Source organism: Cottoperca gobio, chromosome 8 (genome assembly GCF_900634415.1).
Source record: "Cottoperca gobio chromosome 8, fCotGob3.1, whole genome shotgun sequence".
NCBI lineage: Eukaryota > Metazoa > Chordata > Actinopteri > Perciformes > Bovichtidae > Cottoperca > Cottoperca gobio.
The window spans coordinates 14,928,217-14,951,042 of NC_041362.1; the positions used below are offsets into that span (position 1 = coordinate 14,928,217).

General features: G+C 38.7%; 2 protein-coding genes across 2 annotated transcripts; both read right to left on the reverse strand.

Annotated features, from left to right (window-relative positions):
- Nucleotides 1–3,432: 3,432 nt before the first annotated feature.
- litafd (LITAF domain containing) lies at nucleotides 3,433–5,552 on the reverse strand. Its single transcript, XM_029438237.1, has 4 exons — nucleotides 5,507–5,552; nucleotides 5,277–5,366; nucleotides 4,910–5,108; nucleotides 3,433–3,969 (listed from the first exon to the last, which is right to left on the reverse strand). The coding sequence occupies exons 1-4, from the start codon at nucleotides 5,550–5,552 to the stop codon at nucleotides 3,855–3,857; spliced, it is 450 nt and encodes a 149-aa protein (XP_029294097.1). The 3' UTR covers nucleotides 3,433–3,854.
- An 8,575-nt stretch (nucleotides 5,553–14,127) lies between these two features.
- Nucleotides 14,128–21,951, reverse strand: slc2a6 (solute carrier family 2 member 6). The gene is given in 10 exon segments (XM_029438581.1): nucleotides 14,128–16,275; nucleotides 16,277–16,386; nucleotides 17,114–17,412; nucleotides 17,753–17,928; nucleotides 18,081–18,274; nucleotides 18,785–18,809; nucleotides 18,811–18,885; nucleotides 19,074–19,170; nucleotides 20,128–20,399; nucleotides 21,418–21,951. Coding segments are annotated over 10 exon segments (1,521 nt in total). The 5' UTR covers nucleotides 21,472–21,951; the 3' UTR covers nucleotides 14,128–16,056.
- Nucleotides 21,952–22,826: the final 875 nt, after the last annotated feature.

The following is a 22,826-nucleotide window of genomic DNA, read 5'->3' on the forward strand; positions in this document are numbered from 1 at the left end:
TTCTCATATTCTTTTGTGTCCTTTTTCTCGTCTCTTTTTTTTTCCATATAACCAAACACAGAAACACCTAGCATGACTAAACATCCACTTTATCACTCAAACACACACAGTGCACACACTTACTCAACTATCATGTAACAGCATCTCTGTAAATGCCTTTCTATCTTGCTCAACCACAGTAATACCCTAAATTACTTCTATACTTGTGAGGACCCTCGTCGACATAATGCATTCCCTAGTCTCTTACTCTTAACCTGACTCACTTTCCAAAAAGGCCAATACGTTGGTGCAGGAAGGTTACCAAGCTGCATGCTTCTCTGTAGACTTTGGAACGCACAAGTGGAATCCCTCATTCAGTTGCCCGATCGGGCAAACGGAAAATAGATGTGATCTTTATTAGAGAAGAGTCTCTTATTATTTTCAGCAACATGCGGGCTAAAAGAAAAAGGTTGTTTGCAAATAATCACTTGTATTGCTTGTTAGTTATCAAATCAGCATGTGTGCATTTAGATTTCTTATGAAATGCAACATGAAATTCATACAATATCACACGGGTGTTATGAACGGGTTAAATTATGTGTTCACTGGAACATGTTGAAATATCTTCTTTTTTTTTTTTACAAATACATGTTGGGCCTTATGACTAAATCAAAAAACAAGTCACATGTTTTGACAAAACACATATTTCTAACTTCATTTTCATATTTTTCAACTTTTAAAAACAATGTCTGAACAACATGGTTTAAGGAAGCTGTAGAATTTCCATTTCAAAGGCCCTGAAAAGCCGCACAGGTGTTTTCAGTTAATCTAGACCTCTTCTCAGGACTGTGTGGGCGTGTATAGACTAATTGATTGACATCTTCTTGACTCTTCTGTCGGTTGTGTTGCACCCGTTAGGGCGGGACAAATAGCTCAAAACTTCAAATACCAAACCCACAAATAATACAAAATAAACGAGCACAAACATGAAGAAAGCGGAGGCAACCTGAAGTCACCAGGAATAAACACGAGTTGTGTCTGTGATCACGTTCCCAGAGTAAAAAAGACAACAGATTTAGGTCACAGTGATGTGAGATGTTCAGTTCTTCTGTCTCCTCTTTCTAACAACTGCCCATCCTTTCCCGCCTGAGCATTTAATGTAATGTTGGCTTCACGCCCATAAATATTAACTCCTGTTATGTCTCAAACACAAAATCTGAATCTGTACAATTAGTTCCTTGTTTCCATACATCCGATATTAATCTCTTGACTGTCTTGGCGCGGTGTTGCAGTCGGTATGCAGAGATGTGTGTGTGAGCTGCAGCTGCTATGTCCACCTGTCTCACCTGTACCTGTACAAGCCTCTTCCTGGACACGCCCACAGCCTCACTAAAAAAACATTTCCGGCATGCTGGTACATTTTTATTCACCAATTTGTGCCTTTTCTGCATTACCTTATGGTGGGAATGTGTTTATGTCGAGGAAAACTGAGGTGCCGGGTGACAATTCACAATCTAAAAATATAATGGAATAAAATCAAATGAGGCTTTCAGGCATTCTGTATTGCTTTCAACTAGTTTATTCTCCTGGAGGAACTTTTCTCATTGAACGTTATCCCTGCTGAGTCAATGTAGGCATGGTCTTCTGTCATCTGTTGTGTCTTTTGTTTGGGGGAGTAAATGTGCATGTAGCATTTATTCACGTCAATGATACATTCATTCATTTGAATTCATTTATAACCCCCTGGACTTTTTATAACTCGTATGCGTTTCAGCAAGGTTTGAGCTCATGCTAAAACAAACCTTTATGCAATTTATCTCACATATCTGTATTCACTGAGATTATATTATTATGTAATATAATGAGAATAAAGTCATAATATTTCAAGAAAAAAAACTACCTGCCCTATTTCTGCTGTGGGCATTAAAATATTAATTATTGAGGTAATGAGTTACCTAACTAAGTTACCCAAATTCATCTTACGAAGAATGTAATGGCATCTGGTGGTGAGGGAGCAGATTGCAACCAACTGAATGCCCCTCCCTTTCCAGTCGAGTTGAGTAGAGCCGTACCATGCGGTGGAAACGCGGCTGTGGTGGACTATTTTGGTCGTTTACATACTTAGTGTGATTTCGAGTATGATACTAATCTAATATAAATATATCAGTTGTCTATAACTACTATATTTTGAGTGTGCTCAAATAGCAATTCTAATGCTATAATAGTACTCATAAAATGTATTTTAATTTCCCTGCAAGTAAATGTACAGCGTGTATGTAATACATGTTTGTAGTGCACCACAGTATACCTAAAATAGTTCCCATTTTAGTACGGTCAGGTACACTAAACACACTTAAAGCTGAGCTTTTGTATATCTTTTGTACAACTCAAGTGTTAAAAAATGGTTGTTCTATTTGACCAGTCTTTAAGTATTAAGTCTGTGTGCTAGTGTTGCAGCACACTAACATTTAGTATACTTTAGACTACCTTTTTCTCCACTCGGGACTCTATCCTCTACATCGTTGTGAAGTTTCCCCACGGAGCGGAGAAAGATGCTCACCCCAAAATGTTGGATTCCCCAAACTGTGTGGAGAGTTGCCACAGAGAGAGCTGCCATTTCTTCAACGTTCAACTAATATGTGACCCTAACTGTAAATGAATCGATGTCGTTAAACAGTAGCACACAATTAGAGGATTCTCTCTGAAAGCATCATCGGGATGGACTTTGACAATCCCTTCGGATGCATATCAATGTTTTGTTTTTTGTTTTCAAATGAACAATACCTTGAAACGTAAAGTATTTGATTGATAGATTTACTTTATTGTCCACCTCTGTGGAAATGTGTCTTTGGCTTCTCCCAAGTACAGCAAAGGTACATACAATACACATAAGAAGTTTATTTACAAGCCCTTCATTTTAACAACATAATGTATGCAAAAGCTTCTGAAAAGGATATTAAAGAATGTTTTTTTGTGTTGCTGGTAAGGGATAAAAATAAAACGGCTCCCAAAAAGTGCATGTGGTCTGTTTGACCCACGTGTGCCCGCGACTGAAATCTTTGCATTTTTCTTTGGTCAAATGTTTTGTGGGCTTGATTGAGCACAAATCTATATAATGTTTTTTAAATCGATCAAACCGATTGGCTGAAAGTTGAGATTCTCTTCTCATGCTATATTTGGTCTTTTTGCACACGGCACTACTGTTTCTTCTTTATATTTCTTTACATTTTAGGGAGAAAAACAGTCGTCCCATGTGCCCAGACACTAAATATAGTAGGATAAGAATATGTCTATATCTCAGAGAGTACGAGGAGCACAGTCATGTATTTGGTATCTATGTACTCATACAATTTGAATATCAAAGATAAGATATGCACACATATGCAGTTAAAAAAAATCATAAGGAACACATTAAATATACACAATTAAAGCGTTTTTCCTCATGAACTACTGACTACTGATAAAAGTGTGATTTATTTTTTACATGATCTAAAAACGTCAAAGTCGTACTGTTGCATACTTTCCCAAAGTATGTCACAGTACGAGATTTCAAGACTTTAAATCAAGCATTTTCCCTTATACTAAATATAGCCTAATCTTTGAGCACAAATTGGCTAAATAAACTTGCAAGAGCTTTATAAAAGTGAGCACATGATATTTAAGCTATGACATCACAATGGCTCCCAGTCTGTCTGCTAATAATATATTGTTTGATTTCGCTTCGGCCAATGCAATGACTCATACATAGAAATGAACTATATTTGAACTGCAACCTTTGTCAGTTTCATAAAAATGGTGCAACTGATACGACAGAAGTAACAGGATGTTATTTCCTATTTCTATGGGTCCATTTCTGCCCTCATGTTTGTCATTTTTTACAGCATTGTTCTCTTATCAACGTGCAGCACTCTATTGCAGCGGGGGCACGTGTGGTAAGCATCCTTGAAGTTTTTCATGAAGAAAGGAATCAGGCAGCAGCACAGGCATAACCTGCAACACACACACACACACACACACACACACACACACACACACACACACACACACACACACACACATACAGTGTCATGCTGCTGTATGCACACATTTGCTTTGTTTTGACCATTATGCATTTGTAGTTTTGATAATTTGTTGTTTACTTTTTTAGGGACTGTACAACAGATCATTATTTTGATTATATTTCATTTTATAAGAAAGCTCCGTTGTAGCCAGACTGTCCATATTATTAATAATAATAATAATAATAATAATAATAATAATAATAATAATGATAATAATAATAATAATAATAATAATCAAACTACGTAGGCTGGTGGAAAAGAAAACCCCGCTCTCTGAAGAGATGACATTTAATGACTTTAAAAAAGGATTGTTGTCCTTTGCGTATGGCAAAATAAAATATTTATTATACAATCCCGAACTCAACTCTGTCTAAGGGTTTTGCAATGATACAATAACTTGTGACACCCTCTATCCTTACACCCTCAATTTGAATTAGGAAAACTTGCTTCTGATAAACAACCACATATTCATCTACTGTAATCATATTCATATGGAGACAGGAAAAGTAGTTCCTGGTGGTCCATTAAAATACTTTTTGTTTAGACTGTTGAAGTTGCAACAAGGTCTAACAAATCACACTACTGTCCAAAATCTGCAGTTTGCACACTTTGAGAACTTGTGTTAAGTTTAGGGACACATTCAAAATACACTAAAGCCGCCTGATGATTTTAAAACAGGCAACTGCACTGAGGCCTTCAATTGTATGTCAGTCACATTTGATTAATTGAAACTTTGTTAAGGATACTAAAGTACAAAATGATCTGTGGCAGGTCCAGCATTAGTCGGCACTAAATGGGAATTTGGAGGTAACAGAGATGTATGTTGTGTAAGTCTGTAGGGTCCCAGCTGCCCTGCAGCACACACTCACCCGCAGCAGATGAGGAGTAAGCACATCAGCCAGGCGTACGTCCCTGGTTTGTACGTCACGTTGGTCATGACCTGCTGCTGGCAGGTGGTGCAGGTCGTCATGCTGGGAGAATGCCCCAGCGCCCCGTCATAGCTCACATACCTACTTTTGCCATCTCCAGTTTCGAGACCAAGGCCTCCTCCTCCTCCGCTGTTGTACACTGATGGAGGGGGAGACGAGGGGAGACGAGAGGAAGGGGATGTTGGATAAGTTAGGGAGAAAGAAAGAGAGGATGAGATGTAAAGAGGGAAAAAGGAAAGTTATCAACTATGTCCTAGAGTGAATTGTAGGTAAGGTTTTTGATGTTTGACCTTAGGTGTGAGTTTACCTGGCGTGGCATTAGAGGCGTTTTCCTGTGACTGAGGGTTGAATGGAGTGTGGACGTGGTAAACCGTCACATCCCTCTGCTGACCACCAACTGGACAAGAAGAAAAAGAAAGAAAGAGAAAAATCCAGAGAAGGAGAGACAGAAAGAAACAAGAGTTAATGAGCCATTCTGATGATGATGATGATGATGATGATGATGATGATGTGTGAGCATGGTGTGTTCAGGTTTACCTGGTGTGAGGTAGGGAGGAGGTTCTTTGTTCGCATCTGTACTCATTGTGCTGCAGAAAGAGAGCAAAGACACAAAAGAGTGTTACCAATGATGCTTTTTATCAGCAGTGAAGAAGAAATACACTAGGACCCTACAGTATAAAACATACCTAAAGTCTTTGTCAGTACTGTGACACTACTCTCCTCTCCCCCTCATGAGACAACTGAGATGCTGCTTTCTGCCACCAGATAGAGCCAAAGCCTGATGAAAATGTCTGTCATCTATTACTGATGTAAAATGATGTCGGCACAGGGTAAGTACTGCATTGTAACAATGTTTCTTGTCAGTATTCCTGAAAGGAAACGCCTGGGGCGGGACTCCGGGGTGTGATGACTGTTTTAGGTGTGGTCGATCACTGAAAGGCTTTTCTTTTTTTTTTTTTGCCTCTTTGTCTGTTCGCACTGAAAATGCTAAATCTCCTCTGATTTATCTTTCATTTTCCTGTTGAAATTGCCATCGGTTAACTCCTGGCCCCCCGGTAGCTCACCTGGTAGAGTGGGCAGCTCATGTACTAAGAGGTTCAAATCCGAATTGCGGCCCTTTGCTGCATGTCGTCCCTCTCTTCATCTCCCCCTTTCCTGTCTAACTTTGGCTGTACTATATATACTATATTAAAAAATCGTAAAAAAGGGTTTGATTGATTGATCAAATTTATAGTTTGTCTGGCTATAATAACAACAGAGTCCTGTCGGTTCAGAAGATCTACAGTAATTAATGTCATTACTCTACAGCTCAGGCAACATCTCTCTGTGTGCGTCGTGACCTCTGCCACTCCATTTTAAGAGCTTTTGTTCAAGGAAGACAGTAAGAAAGATATAATACATTGTATATATTTAATGATGTATAAACTGCGCACATATTCAACACATATTCACTGTAACACGGGCTGTTCCTCTGTCACAATCAAACAGCTGCTCTGTTGGTTTTTAGGCCTATTGAAAAACAAAAGTCATGTGGCCAGTTTAATATAATGATCCCCGACAGGAAAAACCTGCCTAAAATATTCACACGACTCTACCTCCCTAGATTTCGCTCTTCTTCTTTTGTCTCCCTTTTCCCGTTGTGTCTCTCTTTACATATAAACAAACACAAAAACAAAATATAGCATGACTAAGCATCTATTTTTCCCGCCCACAGTACACAGACTTGCTCGACTTCCATGTAATATCTTCTCTGTCTGTGCCTCTCAGTTTATCTCTTTCTCAACACATTACCTGACCTTTCTCTTTTCTGCCTATACACACACACACACACACACACACACACACACACACACACACACACACACACACACACACACACACACTTTCCTCTTGCCAATCATTAAATGCACTGAGGTGTAGCCATAGTTGATTACTTGAGAAGATGACAGACTGTTTTTTCATCGTCTCACACACACACACATACACACACACACACACACACACACACACACACACACACACACACACACACACACACACACACACACACACACACACACACAGAGAGGGCCTGTATACACCCATGTGTTGGTGCAGGAATGCGACCGGGCTGCATGCTTCCCTGAGCATCACAGATCGTGGGTGTGTCACTGCTGCTTCGCACAAATCTGTCTGAAATCTGTTGAGTGAGCTCATCAGAGGAAAAAACAACAACCTGACATGTTGACAGTTCTCATTTTAAAAGGGACAATTGGATTTATATAAACATTAGGGAAATACATCACTCAAAAAAGAAGTTTTGATGTATTTCCAAACATTTATTTCTGTGTTTCTCCTCAGCTCCAACATTATACGGCCCATTCCTTCCAGCCTGATTCTCGGCAGCAACTGGTGTGTCTGTTTTGATAAAGAGCTACAGTAAAAGCTGATTGTCAGGGTGGAGGCACAGGTCTCAGATAAATGGCTGAGTTGCTTTTTCACTCGTTGGCTGTGTCCACTAAGCAGCTGGTGCAACAATAACTGGAACTTTTAAGGACACAGTTGTTTCCAGCAGCCTCAGAGTCCTGCTTTTCTATTTTTGTTTGACATACATTCTTTCTCAATGAGTGAGAAAAAAATAATGATGCACTGCAGTCCTGTTGCATTCAAGATCCTTTGAATAAAATACCTTAATTTTGAAAAAATACAAATTTAAAAAAAGGTTGAAAATCCAACGACAACAGTGTTTTAATCAGCATGAAACAAATAGATGGGCACTAAACTGCTCAATTGAGTAGGTACATAAGGCTGCAGATGGAGGCAGCGTCTGGGTGTGGCTTCCATGAAGCATTCATCTTCCGCATAGCGGACATAGGGGGAAAGTTAGAGGCTGTTGATCAAACAATACATCCTCTGTGAGAGACTTATGATGCAGACACATGACCTCATCTCAGGCTTTCTCTGAAGCTTCATCACTGAGGCAGGTGCCTGGGAGAGAATCAATGGAGGAGGAATTGTTTGGGACTGATCGAGAAGAACTGGCAGGCCAGGTAACGAGCCAGTATAACTCCCATTCATCTTATTCTAGTGACAACTAAAGGAACAAGTGCAGACACCAGCCATTTAGACTTTTAGGTGACTATCATATCAGCTGGTAGTTTCCCGGAGAGCCGATCACGGATGTGGAGTTCAGTAAATGTCTTTCTGATGCTAAGCAGGATGAAGTTTCATGTAGACAAGTTAAAACCCTGAGACACATCTGAGTCATAGGTGTGGCATTACTGTGTGTGGCATCTGTGCTGGTCAAACCTGCCTCATCAACTGACAAAGGAGGGGGTCATTCAGAAATGGAAATTACCCAATCTATCACTTATCACTTCGAAGAAAGACAACAGCTGTTGAGAATACATTTAAATCATTCAGTTTAGGAGTTCAACCGAGTCTCTGATCCGGTCTTCCCTCGATTCTGATCCGACCTCAAATCAGTCAAAACACACGTCTCAGTGTCTCTAGTTTACATTATTATCTACTCATTTAACCACACAACAGCATATTTTATGCTTTTGTTTTTTATCTGTATTTCAAAGACAAATACCAAACCATGTTTAGGAAGAAGACAACGTCTTGCCATTTGCTCAAAATCTCACGGACACTTGAATGACATATCAAGGTAAACAGATTAAATAAAAGTCTGTGAAGAATTAGATTCAGTCAGATTGCAGAGTGTGTTTGAGCTAGGATTATATGTCAGTTGTTTTGAAGAGGAGCTTTTCTTCATTCGGTGTACCACCTTGCCTCTATGTCCCTAAAGTTTAGATTATCACGAAAAAGACAAGATTTAGGTCACGGTGATTTAACGTGGGATGTGTTTTTGATTGGCTTCAACCCTCGCACCCATAAATATTAACACATGTAGCGTCCCACATTAATCTCTCAATCTTACCTTGGCTGTGTGTTGCAGTCAATATGAAGAGATGTGTGTGAGCCGCTGCTGATGTAGTGTCCAGACAGACTTTAGCTGTGGTATCCACCTGTCTCACCTGTACCGCTTCATTACTCTCCCTGGACACGCCCCCAGCTCCACCCTCACCGACAAAGACTGAATTTACAGTGTGAATGAGTCACTCTGTGATTTAGGTGTGACTTTAAAAGGCTGTACTGGTTGTTATTTTAACTTGTTCTTTGTTTCTGGGCGATTATTAAGGGAGTGTGTGTGTGTGTGTGTGTGTGTGTGTGTGTGTGTGCGCGTGTGCGTGTGCGTGTGCGTGTGTGTGTCTCTTAAGTGAGGATAACCAGTTTCCCCCGTGCTGCTTCGTTTTTCTAGAGCAGACTCGAGGCGATCATAGTTTTTGTCCTGGAATGTGACCGGAAGTGTGGACGTCAACTTTTGATTGACAAACGTGAACTTCTATGTGTCAACATCATTTTGACAATTTTACCCCCAAAAAGAGTCAAGAATTGATTATCAGCACGGAAGAGAAGAACTCAATTGAATAAGATGGAGAAAGAAAATAATAAGACGTTTCTGTCCTGTAAGGAATCTGAACAGCACTCACATCTGTAAGCATGTAGCGTATGTAAAGCCCAGGCAAAGACATAGGCTGGAGTCCTGGCAACTATCCAGTGCAAAGGTCAGCGCGTTCTCACTCCTCATGTGTCAAATATGGATGATTGGTACACGCTGTTCATGTCCTGTGTGAAACCAAAGGTTCACGATGAGTTATTTGAACTTACGTCTGTAAGTAGCATGCTTAACTTACGCCACGTAGGTAGCTTGGTTAATCAAGATATTATTTAATATATTTATTTTAAACCAAACTATGATCTTTTCCTAAACCTAACCAAGTATTTTTGTTTGAATCCACAATCCTGCATGTTGAATAATGACACTAAATGGATACCTGGCTCTGTCTGAAGGTATCAAAGTGGTTGTGCTATGAACAGCTGACTGTATCTTTATACCAGACAGATACAGTATGAGAGTGATATCAATCTCTCCCAAAATATAAAACTATTTTTCTCTCAACATTGTTTTCCAATGTTAGACATTCGGATGTTTTTTTTTTCAGTCAGCTGATAGCAGGCCAGTTGAACCACATTCTGCTGGTTGGTGAGTGCCTTGCCTTAACACACCTTACACATATGTTTAGGGAGTCTGTAAAATAATAGTAATAAATAAGATATAATAGATACATCTTTCCCAGATGTTCCTTCACCACCAAACACCTCAGTTAGAGGAACTACAGGTGTTTGTGAGAGTGTGGGCTTTTGCCACTGCTCATAAATAATGTCAACCGGGTGAGGTGGTAGCGTTTGTGTGTGTGTGTGTGTGTGTGCGTGTGCGTGTGCGTGTGTGTGTGTTTCGATGGGCCTGATGAGCAACATTCCAAAGAATAAACCAATACCTACAGAGCTTTACGTTCTATATAAAGACTGAGGTGTGTGTTTTATAATGTTTTGTATAAACTGGGACATTGTTAAGTGATTACAGGCCCAGGGTTGGTACCAATTCTCCTTAAAAGCTTTAACACGATGTTAATGCTGATACTAATGCAAATGCTCAGAATAATAATTCATCCATTTGAACCCAATTATTCCTATTAAAATGACATTTTGTTGTTGGCTCTACTGAGATTAGAACCAATTATTGAGAGTAATAAAATGTAGCTTTATGCATATGGCGCTTTAAACACACAAGTACAGGTAAACATATCAATAATAGGGTCAAATTGTATTTAACATAAATTATACTAATATTGAGATGAAAATAAATAATTAAATTCAGTATGAAAACTGCAAAAAAAAGGCCTGTTTTTAAAAATAGAGACCTTAACTCTTTATGTAGAAAAGTTTAGATGCCTTGACTCTGACAGCGGGCTAAAGCACCACTTTAAGTCTTTTGTGTTTTGTTTTAAGGCTAAAGCTGACAGAAAAAGGATGCCGAGGTCTTAAAGTTATTATGATTCAAAAGGTAATTAAGAAACGGAACTTAAAAAATGTGGGATGTGGCTTGGAGCACGGCCCCGGGGTTTCTGACGGGTCTTCCCAACAGTCCTAGAACAACCCGTAGTTCAGTCGTGGCCTGTTTAAAGTTAATAAGCAAGCGGGGGAAATAAATAATGGATGATCTTCTCACAGTTGTGTAGGTGCAAATGTTTTCGGTTGGTTGATGATCACATGATGTATCTTTTTAACGGAGAACTCACTGCTGTCATCGATGTTCTGATACAGGCTTGGGCTTCGTCAGCCACTTGATTGTAAATAAATTCACACAAAATGTCAACACATGAGGGGATTCTGTTGTGTGTTTGGATCTCTGAAGTACTTGAAAGACGCTCTCATATCAACTCATTTTAATATAACGATATAATGATTGTGGTGATACACTTACAGGAGACAAAAGGGTAATCCACTGAAGGCAGCAGGCAGGTGGTGAGGGAGGGAGAGGGAGGGAGCATCGAATAAGGGAGGGAAGGAAGTAAGAGGGTATTCTCATGAAAATATAAATAGTCTTTGACTCAGCAGGTATATAAATACTGATCATAGGGAACTTAGAAGCGGTGAGAGTCTACCTGCCTGTCTCTTTCTACCTCAACGCTTATCTGTCTGTCTTCTGCACACCTGGTTACCTGCTCGCTTGTCTTTTGTTGTCTTACCCTTTGATGTGGAGGACAACATAACAGATGAACTCCGGTTTTGTTTGAATAGTTAAAGGTCATGTCATGTACAACAATAAAGTAATTATTGCTTTAGTTTTATATTTCATGTGAATATATTATTTATTTATTTAATATATTTATTAACATATTATATTATATATTGTTTGTTGACTATCAGCTTTAGGGTATTATTGGAAGTAATTATTCCAGGAATGTGTCCTATCCAACAAGGTGATTAACCTGACGTTAAGGACAAGCTCAACAGAGTACTGTCTCATAAAAGGTTTATTTTATTGGTCTAGTAAACCCACACAAGAGTAAACATTGAAAAAAAGTAACACAAGAAATATCCCGGCGGCTGTGGCTCAGGAGGTAGCGTGGTCGACCACCGGTTGGAAGGTCAGTGGTTCGATCTCTGGCCCCTTCAGTCAACATGTCGAAGTGTCCGTGGGCAAGATACTGAACCTGAAATTGCTCCCGATGGCATGGGTGCGTGCGTGTGAATGTTTATCACTACTGATGAGCAGGTGGCACTTTGTATGTACAGTAGCCTCTGATTCTGTGTGAATGCTGATATGTGTTGACAAGTCTAAATTGGAATTGGAAGAATCATAAAATAAAAATGATAAATGCAGTCCATGTACCATCCCAACAGTGATGCAACAATACAGTTGGGTCTAAAGTAAGATTTTATCAACACATTAGCTCCAGAGTGCTAAGTGGCTAGCTTGGTTTGAGGAAAGGAGCATCTATGTTCGACCAATAAGTATTTCATTTTAACTGCATGTTTTTTCTTTATTTATATTTTGTAATAGTATACAGGCGTAGTAGTTTAGTCTCCTCACATTTGAGAACGCTACCAGCTGGTTAGAGCTGTGCAAGGAAGCACTGTTGCTAACGCTAAGGGGGGCTATAACTAACAATAATAGAAACAAAAAAGATGTTACTGGGTGAATTGATAAATGCTTTGGCTATTACCTGATGCTCATTTGAGACATTTTAACAGCACAAAGTCTAACCACAACCGCATATGACCCCAGTGTATAGCTATACTATATCATTTATGATTCAAAATATGAGTCATCATTGATTTTTCCAATTCATTCAGTCAAAGTTTTAGATTAAATAATGTGAAAATATTGTGTCATGCAGCCTCTTGGCTCACACATCATATACAGTATGTTATTCAAAGATAACATAACATATAAAGAAAGAATGTATTTAGAATGACAAGGAAAGGTTTATTATAATATATATTACGATGTATAGACCTAGTTATATTTTATCTTGTACTTTGGCTTAAGCTATGGTTTTTGACCATGCATTCACACATTTACACCATTGTATGTGTTAGTTTGAAGAGCTGGCTGCACTTGTTACCTGTTAGTGAGGTGACATCAGACAGTGGAGTGAATAGTCAAATAACAGACTTTAATGAGAAGTCTTTGGTACATATAAATTAAACGTTTTCGTAATTGGTCTCTTTACTCTAATAATGACAGACATATATATGCATACCTTTTGATTTTGGATTATCAATTCCTTTTCTGCCTATAATTCATGTGTGTTTAAATGTATACATTTCAAAGAGGGACAAAGTATTGATGAAATATTTGCTTTATTGTATGCAATGATACATTCTGATCTGATGTGATAAGGCAGACGCTGTCCCTTGTGGAAAAGCCTACATTTTCACTATTTTTCGTTCTGGGGAGGATCCAAAAATCCACCCAATAAACCAAATTAGCAGTAAAAAAATGTACACAACTATCTATTTCATACAAATTAAAGTTATGAAAAAGAAATGGATGTGCGTTGTTCTATCTCGGGTAGGGGTATCTAATCCAATGAGAAAAAAACACCGTCAACTGAACTCAGATATTAAATGTTGCATCCCTGTCGCAAAGGGGTTTTCTGTTGTTATTGCAATGCATTGACAATGTTATACTTACGTGTATGTACTATTGTATGTGTGGGAGCACAATGGTTTAACAAACTAAACATTCCTGCACTAATGCTGTAATAAAGCTATTCTCTTGCCTGTCATCACTAAACACACTGCTTTAGCAAGGCACAGCTAAAGAGATTAAAGTCACATGCACACACACACACACACACACACACACACACACACACACACACACACACACACACACACACACCCTGAAACCGGTGTTGTCTGGACTGCACACTGGCACATAATTATTTATTCTATATATCCAGTCACTCTTTAAAGTACTAATAACTTAATCACAGGGTGTAGACAAAATAATGGGAACACCTGACCGTGTAACACAATCCTTATATTTCCTTTATACTTACCTACAATACTTTATGAAGTTTGTTAAGTCCGTGTTAGAGAGGAGGAAGATATTGAGGGTGTGTATTTATATTATCCATTAGTACTTCTAGCTATGTATTATGTTCTACTATATAGTATTTCATTCTTTACTACACATTCTCTACTAGAAAATGAAGAAAATAATTTTACTTTGTACCATGGTTACCATGGTGAAGAGATTTTAGTGGCCATGTGTCAATTTATTGGATGCACTTACAAATAACATTTTCTCACAAAACAGCAATTTTGAACCATACACACAAACCTAGAGGATGACATACTGCACTATACCTTGCTTTGGCAAACCAGTGACACAATCATTGCTACCCATCCCTTATAATTGGTATGTTATGCATTCGTATTTATTTATTTATGTAAAATTGGGTACAATTCAATACTGTGACAGACGTATACAGTGATATGTAACTGTACAGATAACTGCCGTCATTTGGCAACATAAAGATGCGTCCCAAGTTTGACCTATTCCTCTGAATGGAAAAATCTAAATAAAATGTATTTTAAAAGTTCTTGAGATGAGTCCTGCTACTAGAGAAGATGAAGATGGGGAGGCAACAACTTCACGGCTGTGAGTCAGACAATGAGAGCGCACTGTGGCATGTGACATGACCTGCTCAGCCACCCGTGTGTGTCAGAACACTGATTTAGATGAGACGGAAGTTTTGAAGTCTGTTGTCAATCATAACATAAGAAAAAAAACCAGCATCGCCTAAAGAAACTCAAACGTGGTGTTCATCGCTGTGGCGTTTTTGCACTGCACACGGCATTGTGTTGTCTTCTTTGCAAGATTTTCTGAAGTTTATGTAGGTGACACTCTTGTATGTCAATGATGATAAGCTAATAGTAAATGATTTCTCCTGCTGTGCAGAACAAATCATTTTGTGTGCGCTGGATCCCACCTGACGCAGAGAGACTAGCTGTGGTAGTTTTTAGTACAAGCGCAGTAGTTTATGCAATCAGAATATTCAGATGTTGACTTTTAAATGCATGAATACAACACAGACAAAAATATTGTTGGAGTATAGGTAATAACTAGGCAACAACCGGCTGCAGGAAATGCTCAAATAGATTTTTGTAAATATAAATGATAAAATGTGTTTTCAAAAAAAGAGCTGAACAAAGTATACAGTGCATATTGCTTTCAGGAATGTCAGAGTGTATTAATGTACGAACTCCATGGTCGCTCACTAGAGGAAAAGGGAGGCAGTGTTTAGAGGTGTTTGTACCTACGCACTTCACCCCTGTTATTTTAGTTTCAGTGTTGCCATGTTTGTACATTGAGTGTACATCAGTGGTTAAAATGACCCCATTTATGTTTGAGGTGTGTGATGTATGATATATAACCTGCCCCGTGGTGGAAGAAGTACTTTTACTTGATCTTTTACTGAATTAAAAGTAGCAATTCCACAGTGTAGAAATACTCAAGTAAAAGTCCTGCATCCAAAGTTTTACTTGAGTAATAATAATACAAGTTTGGCATCAAAATATACTTTAAGTTCAAAAAGTAAAATGACTTATTATGCAGAAAAGCCCATTTCAGAATAATGCATATTATATTATTGTATTATAATTATTGATGCATTAATGTGTAAATAACTTCAATGCTGTGGCTGATTTTCTTTATATACTGCTGGGTATCCCTCAGGGTTCAAAAAGGTCTTATCTTAATCTGTACCAATATATCATCATTTATTTGTTGAATAAATGTTGTATTACTTAATCTCAACCCACGAAGTAAATAAAGTTATAAAATAAATGTAGTGGATTGAAAAGTTAATTATTTTAAGATGTAGGGGAGTAGAAGTGTAAAGTATTATAAAATAGAAATACTCAAATACCTCAGAATTGTACTTAAGTACAGTACTTGAGTAAATGTTATCTGACAGCCAATCAGAAGGGTGTATTTTGTATAACAATGGTATAAATACAGTTTTAAGCATCAAATGAGTTCACTTAATGTTAATTGTTTTTTACACTCAGCACAACATGGTCCATCTGTGCTGAGTCTTTATTCTAGATGTCCTTTGCTCAGAGGGCTTTCCACCCTGCACAACACACATCCTCTTCCTAAGATCTTTAACATTGAGGCTTCAGCTTGTCTGTGCAGTCGAATGACTCCTGTTGATGGTGAACGTTCGTCCTGTCCTGAAATAGTTCTCTATTTCCTCCAGTGAGCGGCCGCGAGTCTCTGGGATGCACACTGCATTGAACAGCAGACATAGCACACACACCACCGTAAAACACAGGTAGGGCACGTACAGGCCGTACCTGTCCACCAGGTGTGTGAAGACGTATGTGAGCATAAAGGCCTGTCAACCAGCTGACAGTCACACAGAGACCCGAAGCCACGCCCCTGGCAGCCAGCGGCAACACCTCCGACATCAGCAACCATGTGATTGGGCCCCATCCCATGGTATATCCTAGGAGACAACAATGTGATGACAAAGAAAAAAGCTCATATTAAAGCGTGACGTCATTGTAAACAAAAGCGAAGAAAGTCGTTGGTAGGGCGCAGTCACACCATGCTATGTTTTGAGAGGTTTTTGAGACTCTCTTTTCCTTATTGGCTAAAATTAACTATATTGTATAAAAAAAGGTGCTAAAAATAATTTGTTCTCTCTTTCAGTTCTGCCTTTGGACAGGTGAGAGCCAATCCGAGAATATAACTGAAATCAATTTAAACTGAGTAACACAAAACACAAGGTTTTAAGAGTACGACAAGATGGGTGTTCACGTGTAATACACACCAGTTAATCATGCTTCGAGAACAAAGTGTAACAAAATGTCCTCAGGGCATAACAGGTCTTAACTTGTTGCAACAAGACAAAAGGTCATTTACAGCAAACAGCACACGCTTCGTTAAATAAATTAAATCAAATGTTTAACTTCAACTTTCAACTTGTATTTGTCCCCCAAATACTGTAGATACCAGACAAGCTTACTGCATCTTTGTGTCCATATGATCTTTGTTTACTAGTACAAGTTACTCATTAGTTCTGCAGTTGAGATATTTCAATCCAAAGAAGTGGATTGAACGACAACCGACATTGCTGTCCGCAGAGTTGTGCTGCTTCCATGGCTAAAACCAAAGATGTGATTCGGTAAAGCATGGATTTTTCAACAAAACTAGTTACTTGCAACACTCACCAAATATAAACACCATGGTGCTGATAAGAGGAATGAGGCCTGCTGCAGTTTGGTGGCTGGCATCCAAAGCATTTCCAATGGCATTATGGGAGCTGAAGTCCAAACTCACAGTGAGATTAGGTGGGGCGGGGCCTGGAGGGCAAGGTGTGGTGTGGGAGACAATGGTCAGAGTCAGAGTGGACAGGAACATCAGCAGACTTGACATGTACAGCAGGGCTTTGCGTCCTGCCCTGTCCATTAAACTGGCTGCCACAGCAATGGAAAAGAGGCTGACCGCTCCCACAATGGCAGCGTCATACCTGCCAGACACAAAACAAAGAGCATCCTGGGATTGAAGTTAACAGACCAAACAGCTTTGTGATTAAGAATATTTTTTGTAAATAATCAGAATCAATCAAATCTTTCTGTTTCTGTTTTTTAAAGCACATTTAGAAAAGCACTGCAAACAGCAACATTTATATGATATACAACTATATTCATACATATATATATATATATATATATATGTATATATATATATATACATATATATATATATATATATATATATATAAGTGAAAAAAGGAATAGAATACCAACAAAAGAGGAATAAATTGATACATAATAGACAGATATAGATAAATAGAATAGATTTCCAACCTGGGCTGCAGGAAGGCTTTGCTTTGGGAAAAGATGGTCTCCAGGTATACCAGGATGGGCGTGATGCCCGTCATCTGTTGTAGGAAGCGCATCAACACGGAGATGAGGATTGGCCGGTAAAACTCAGGAGTGACCAGCTGTGACCATGAGACTCTACCCTGTGTGTTGATGCTGTGCTGCATTGGGAGACACAGAAATACAAACGTTTGTGTACTTCTTTGTATCTAATTGATAAAGCTCAAATGTGATGGGCCTTTGCCTCCAGCATGTACAGCACTGAAGCCAATGTTTGACGATGATGTTACCACTATAACCGCGTGCCTCTCACCTGTATGTCACTGAGCTCGATTTGTATGTCATAGTGTTTTCCCCTCAGCCAGCGGAGGGCCTTCTCGGCCTTCTGCTGTCTGCCCAGAGCGAGGAGCCTCCTGGGGGAGCTGGGCATGAACGCCAGCAGCACAACCATCAGCACAGCTGGCACCTCCCCCGCCACTGCCAGCCACCGCCACGGTACCACCAGACCTGCATGTCAACACTGATATTCAGATTATGATAGCGCTGGTTTATTGTGACTGCTGTCAATTGTGCCTCTGTTATAATAAAATTACTCCTCTGTGATTGTTGAACAGGCAAAACAGCAAATGTTAGCTGTTGACAGTTAAGACAGCTGAACAATTTTGCTAGCATCAAATCTCTTAGATGCATCACTTAAGATACCAAAACATGACCCAATGTTATCGACTTTATGCCAGTTATCAACCAGAATAACAAAAACACACCACTAAATACGTAAGAAGTGCAAGGTGCATAACCAACTGAGTATTTAAAAAACTCCTCAAGTGTCTGATTTCTGCAGAAGCTGCCGTGTCAGTGATTAGTTTCAGCTAAAGGAGAGACACTACAGGTGAATAGGGTAAATATTTTAACCAATAAATATCACCATGGGATGTTTTTGCATGTAGCATCTCGCCTAAATGTATAAAAAATATATTTAGAATTAGTATTTATGCAGCGGTATCGGTATGTTCCTACCCATGCTGTAGAGTGCCAGGGTTCCCAAACACAGCAGTGATCTGAGGGCAGGAGCCCATCGCTCCTCTCACTGATTTGTGGGAGATCTCTGAGATGTAAACCTGTGACATAAACACACAACAAAGACACACATACAGTCACATTAACACACACACATTCTGTGTGAATTCAGGAAGAAACACTCACATTTTAATTGTTATCAGGACTGTCATATTAAAAAGTGGTAATTCGGACAAAATAAAGAGGAAAAGTAAAAAAAAAATAAGTTTATGTAACCACGGTAACCTACGGGAATTGATGCTGAGGTCATCCCCCCGGCAACACCTGTGAGGAAGCGGCCCAGAAGGAGCATCCACAGGTCCACAGCCCCTCCCATCAGCATGTAGCTGAGACACATATAAACAGATGGGAGTTAAAACAGACCCTCACACACAGACACCATGATCCCTCTAGATGTCAGTGTATTCAGAAGAGAGTATGTACAGTAAAGTTATACAATAATGAATGTCTCATTTTGCAAACTGTTTCTGTTTTCTACACACAGTATGCAGATTCTTTTTGTATTACAATGGACATGATTATATTGTCATATACAGGGAGATAATATATAGTTTTATATATATATATATATATATATATTTAAAGGCAGTCAAAAATTTATTTTTCAGTTCATATTGTCAACAGACATTGTTAGAAAAACATGGATTATGTTGTATTATGCAATATATCATATTGAAAAGTTGAGCTATGTGTCAGCTTAGTGCATTATCTCTTGTCAGCTACCAGCTTTCAGTAGAGAAATAAGTTTTGTTTTGCTTTATTGAAAGTAGCAACACTGCGGTGCAAAACATTCTGTTACAAGTGAAAGTCCTGCTTTAAAATATTACTAAGAAAAATAAACCTTTATCAGAAAAATGTACTTCAACTATCACAAGTAAAAGTACTCAAAAAAGTAGTGTTATATTTGTTTATACATTATTGATCTGTTGTTAGAGATGCATTAAAGTATAAGCAGCATTATAACTAGTTATTATACAGTTTGGTAGTTTAAATATTATGTTAAAAAGTAATGGTTTATCTTCTATGTAAATTGATAGCTACTGCTCACCGATTGACGTCTCTAACCCTTCTGTTGGTTTTGTTGTGTACCTTTTATCCACAGTAATTCAAAACACCTGTGTGCTTTCAATGCAGTGGAGTAAAAAGTGGCATATTTTCCTCTGAGGTGTAGTGGACTATAAGTAGCATAACATCGAAAATGTAGTACAGTACGGTACTTGAGTGATTGTACTCAGTTTCATTCCACCACGTTGATGGCTGTGTGTGTTGTGACTGAGACCCACCCAATAGTCGACGGCACTGCAGAAACCATGATGCTCAGCTTCCGTCCAATCAAGTCGTTGAGCAGCATGACTCCCAACCCTCCGGCTGCTGCACCCAGTGCGTAGATGGAGCCGAACCAGGCAGCCTGCTCCGTGCCCATCTTGAACCGAGGGTCGGCATCGGGGCTCTGGAGAATTGGCAGGACCGGGGACGAGTATACAAGGGAGTAACCAAAGCTGAAGTTCCCCAGGACGGCCGAGAAGACAGCCAGGAACAGTTTGGAGTTATTGATCTGGTGGAAGGATGTGGAAGCTGAAACTCAGAGGATAAGCTGCATACATATAAGAGATATATTATGCTTCAGAGCTAATCTAGACACACTTAAAGTGTCACTGTGTTCAAGTTAAAGTTACAACTTTCATTTTAAAATATCTTTCTTGTAAAAGGGAATTAGTCTCAGAAACATACATTTGGTGGTTGATATATGGTTGATAAGTAAAGTCTTCTAGCACACAGAAGAGAAGTGGGAAAATCCAAGGATGACCACATCACAGTATTGCCTGCATGAGGACAGGTGATCTCTGGGAATTGCAGTGATTACATAGTACCAACATTTACCAACCAAACCCACACGTTCAGCAGGATAAGTGTGACAAAGTGGCTGTGAAGCATGCCTCATGACTCCAGTTTATTATGAGTTGAGTTTTCCTCAGTTGAGCAAAGTTTTCTATTTATTTTTAATTAAAAACATATATATATTTAAGTTACATGTGTATCATGATAGCACTGTCTCAGTAAGTCATCATTTTAGTCTTAAATCTGCCTCCCATAATCTTCCTCGACTGTCTGGGATGAAATAATGATTGTGGTCACATTTCTGGTTCTTGACTATCTTAGTTATTAAAACGACTGCTAATTTCCAAAAGGTAACCGAGTTCTCTAAAAACTCTTTCTGTTTCTCACTCCACAACATTATTAAAAATGGAAACATGGCCATACCATGGAAACAAGGCTCTTAGTTACCCTAACTCTAACTTTGTAGGCTTGAAATAAATCTGGCTTAATTTTTGTGAACTGTGACCTGCATTAGACTTATCTAAGAGCAAAATTAAGACTGGCTTAACACTACAGACTCATTGTGAAACTGGACCCTGGTCAGGCTTCCCCACAATAAATTAGACTATAATCCCAAAACAAGTGACTGATATATATATATTTTTAATTCATATTAAATCAATCTATCATGGAGTAAATCTATGGGCTACTGATACGATTTTAAGATCTAATAAAATGAGAGAAATATTTCCAACCTTGGATTCAGATGATGGTGGTCTTCTGTTCAGCAGTGGACTGTCTTCTTCCATGTCTGCAGCCGGAGACTGCACAGTGGTCTGATGACAACGAGGAGCCTTTATCAAATCAAATGTGTGTGATTTGCATCATCTGTTTGTTCTCCTCACGAATGGATGAAATATTTCTCAAAAGAAAGTCTGCCCTTTAAAAACACTGCCAGATAAAAACATATCAAGTAGAAATGAAGCTTCCAACAAAGGTGATCCTACCTTACAGTACACAAGCCGGTTAAATACAAAGATAAATATCTACACTTTTCAAGTAACAAACTTGCGTGTGATCCAGGGTTTTCCAGGCTGACTGAATCAGATGAAGGCTAGACATCTGAAGTAGTCATAATGAAGATGAAACTGAAAACTGTCAACACTGGACTTTCACAAGTAAAATTGAACTGGAATATGTGAGGTGAATTATTGAACATTTTAAATAAGCTGCACTCAAACATTTATTACAAATTGACTTTATTTTATAGAATTTTATTTATTCTTTTTTTGGTTGTTTCTCACATCTTTTTTCATCAAAAAGTGTTTCAACATACGGTAGGTCGACAGTTTCCTTTACTAGGGATTACAATATTAATTAGGTCCTATATATCCGAACAGTTCAACATGAAAATGTAAGTTAACAAACACTGAAAATAACCAACGTATATCAACACAAGCATATCGATATAAACTAAACATGGTTTCTATATAAGCTTATCTTAAATAGGCACACATATTCACTAACATATTCATAGAAAATATCCATATTATTTATCAAAAGAAAATAAACTAAAATGTCCAAAAATGCACTTTTTGATGAACTCAGCATGACTTTGAGTGGAGCAATTTAGTCCCATGTGTGGCCTTTCTACTCTGAAAACTGAATGATCACACACAACTGTCACATAATACTGACTCACAATATTGGTTATTGGCATATTATAAGTGCATCCACATAGTCTTTTAAAAACATATTGGTCAGATTGTTGTAATGAATGTTTTAAAAGCCCGATGTAAATGAAGCCAAAGTGCTGCAACGAGGTCATGAGCAGAAAGCAGAAGGGAGGGATAAACAGAATGATTCCTGGATTGGGCCATTCAAAGAAAAAGCAGAAGCAGAAGAAAGGAGCCAGATCCCCTGCTAGTTGATTCAGGGGGAAGAGGAAAGTACAGGCAGCTTCTGCATCAGCCCACGCCTGAAGAGATTTACTGTGAGCATCACAAACACGTGTACACTACACACAAACACATGTTATACTTGTGCTGATTGATACCAAGCAGTAGTAATTTGAATGAATCAAAACTTTATCAATAGCAGAAAAGTTAGATTGTGGTGGAGAAAACCCAGAGCAACATAATAACTTCAGCACTTTTACATCAAT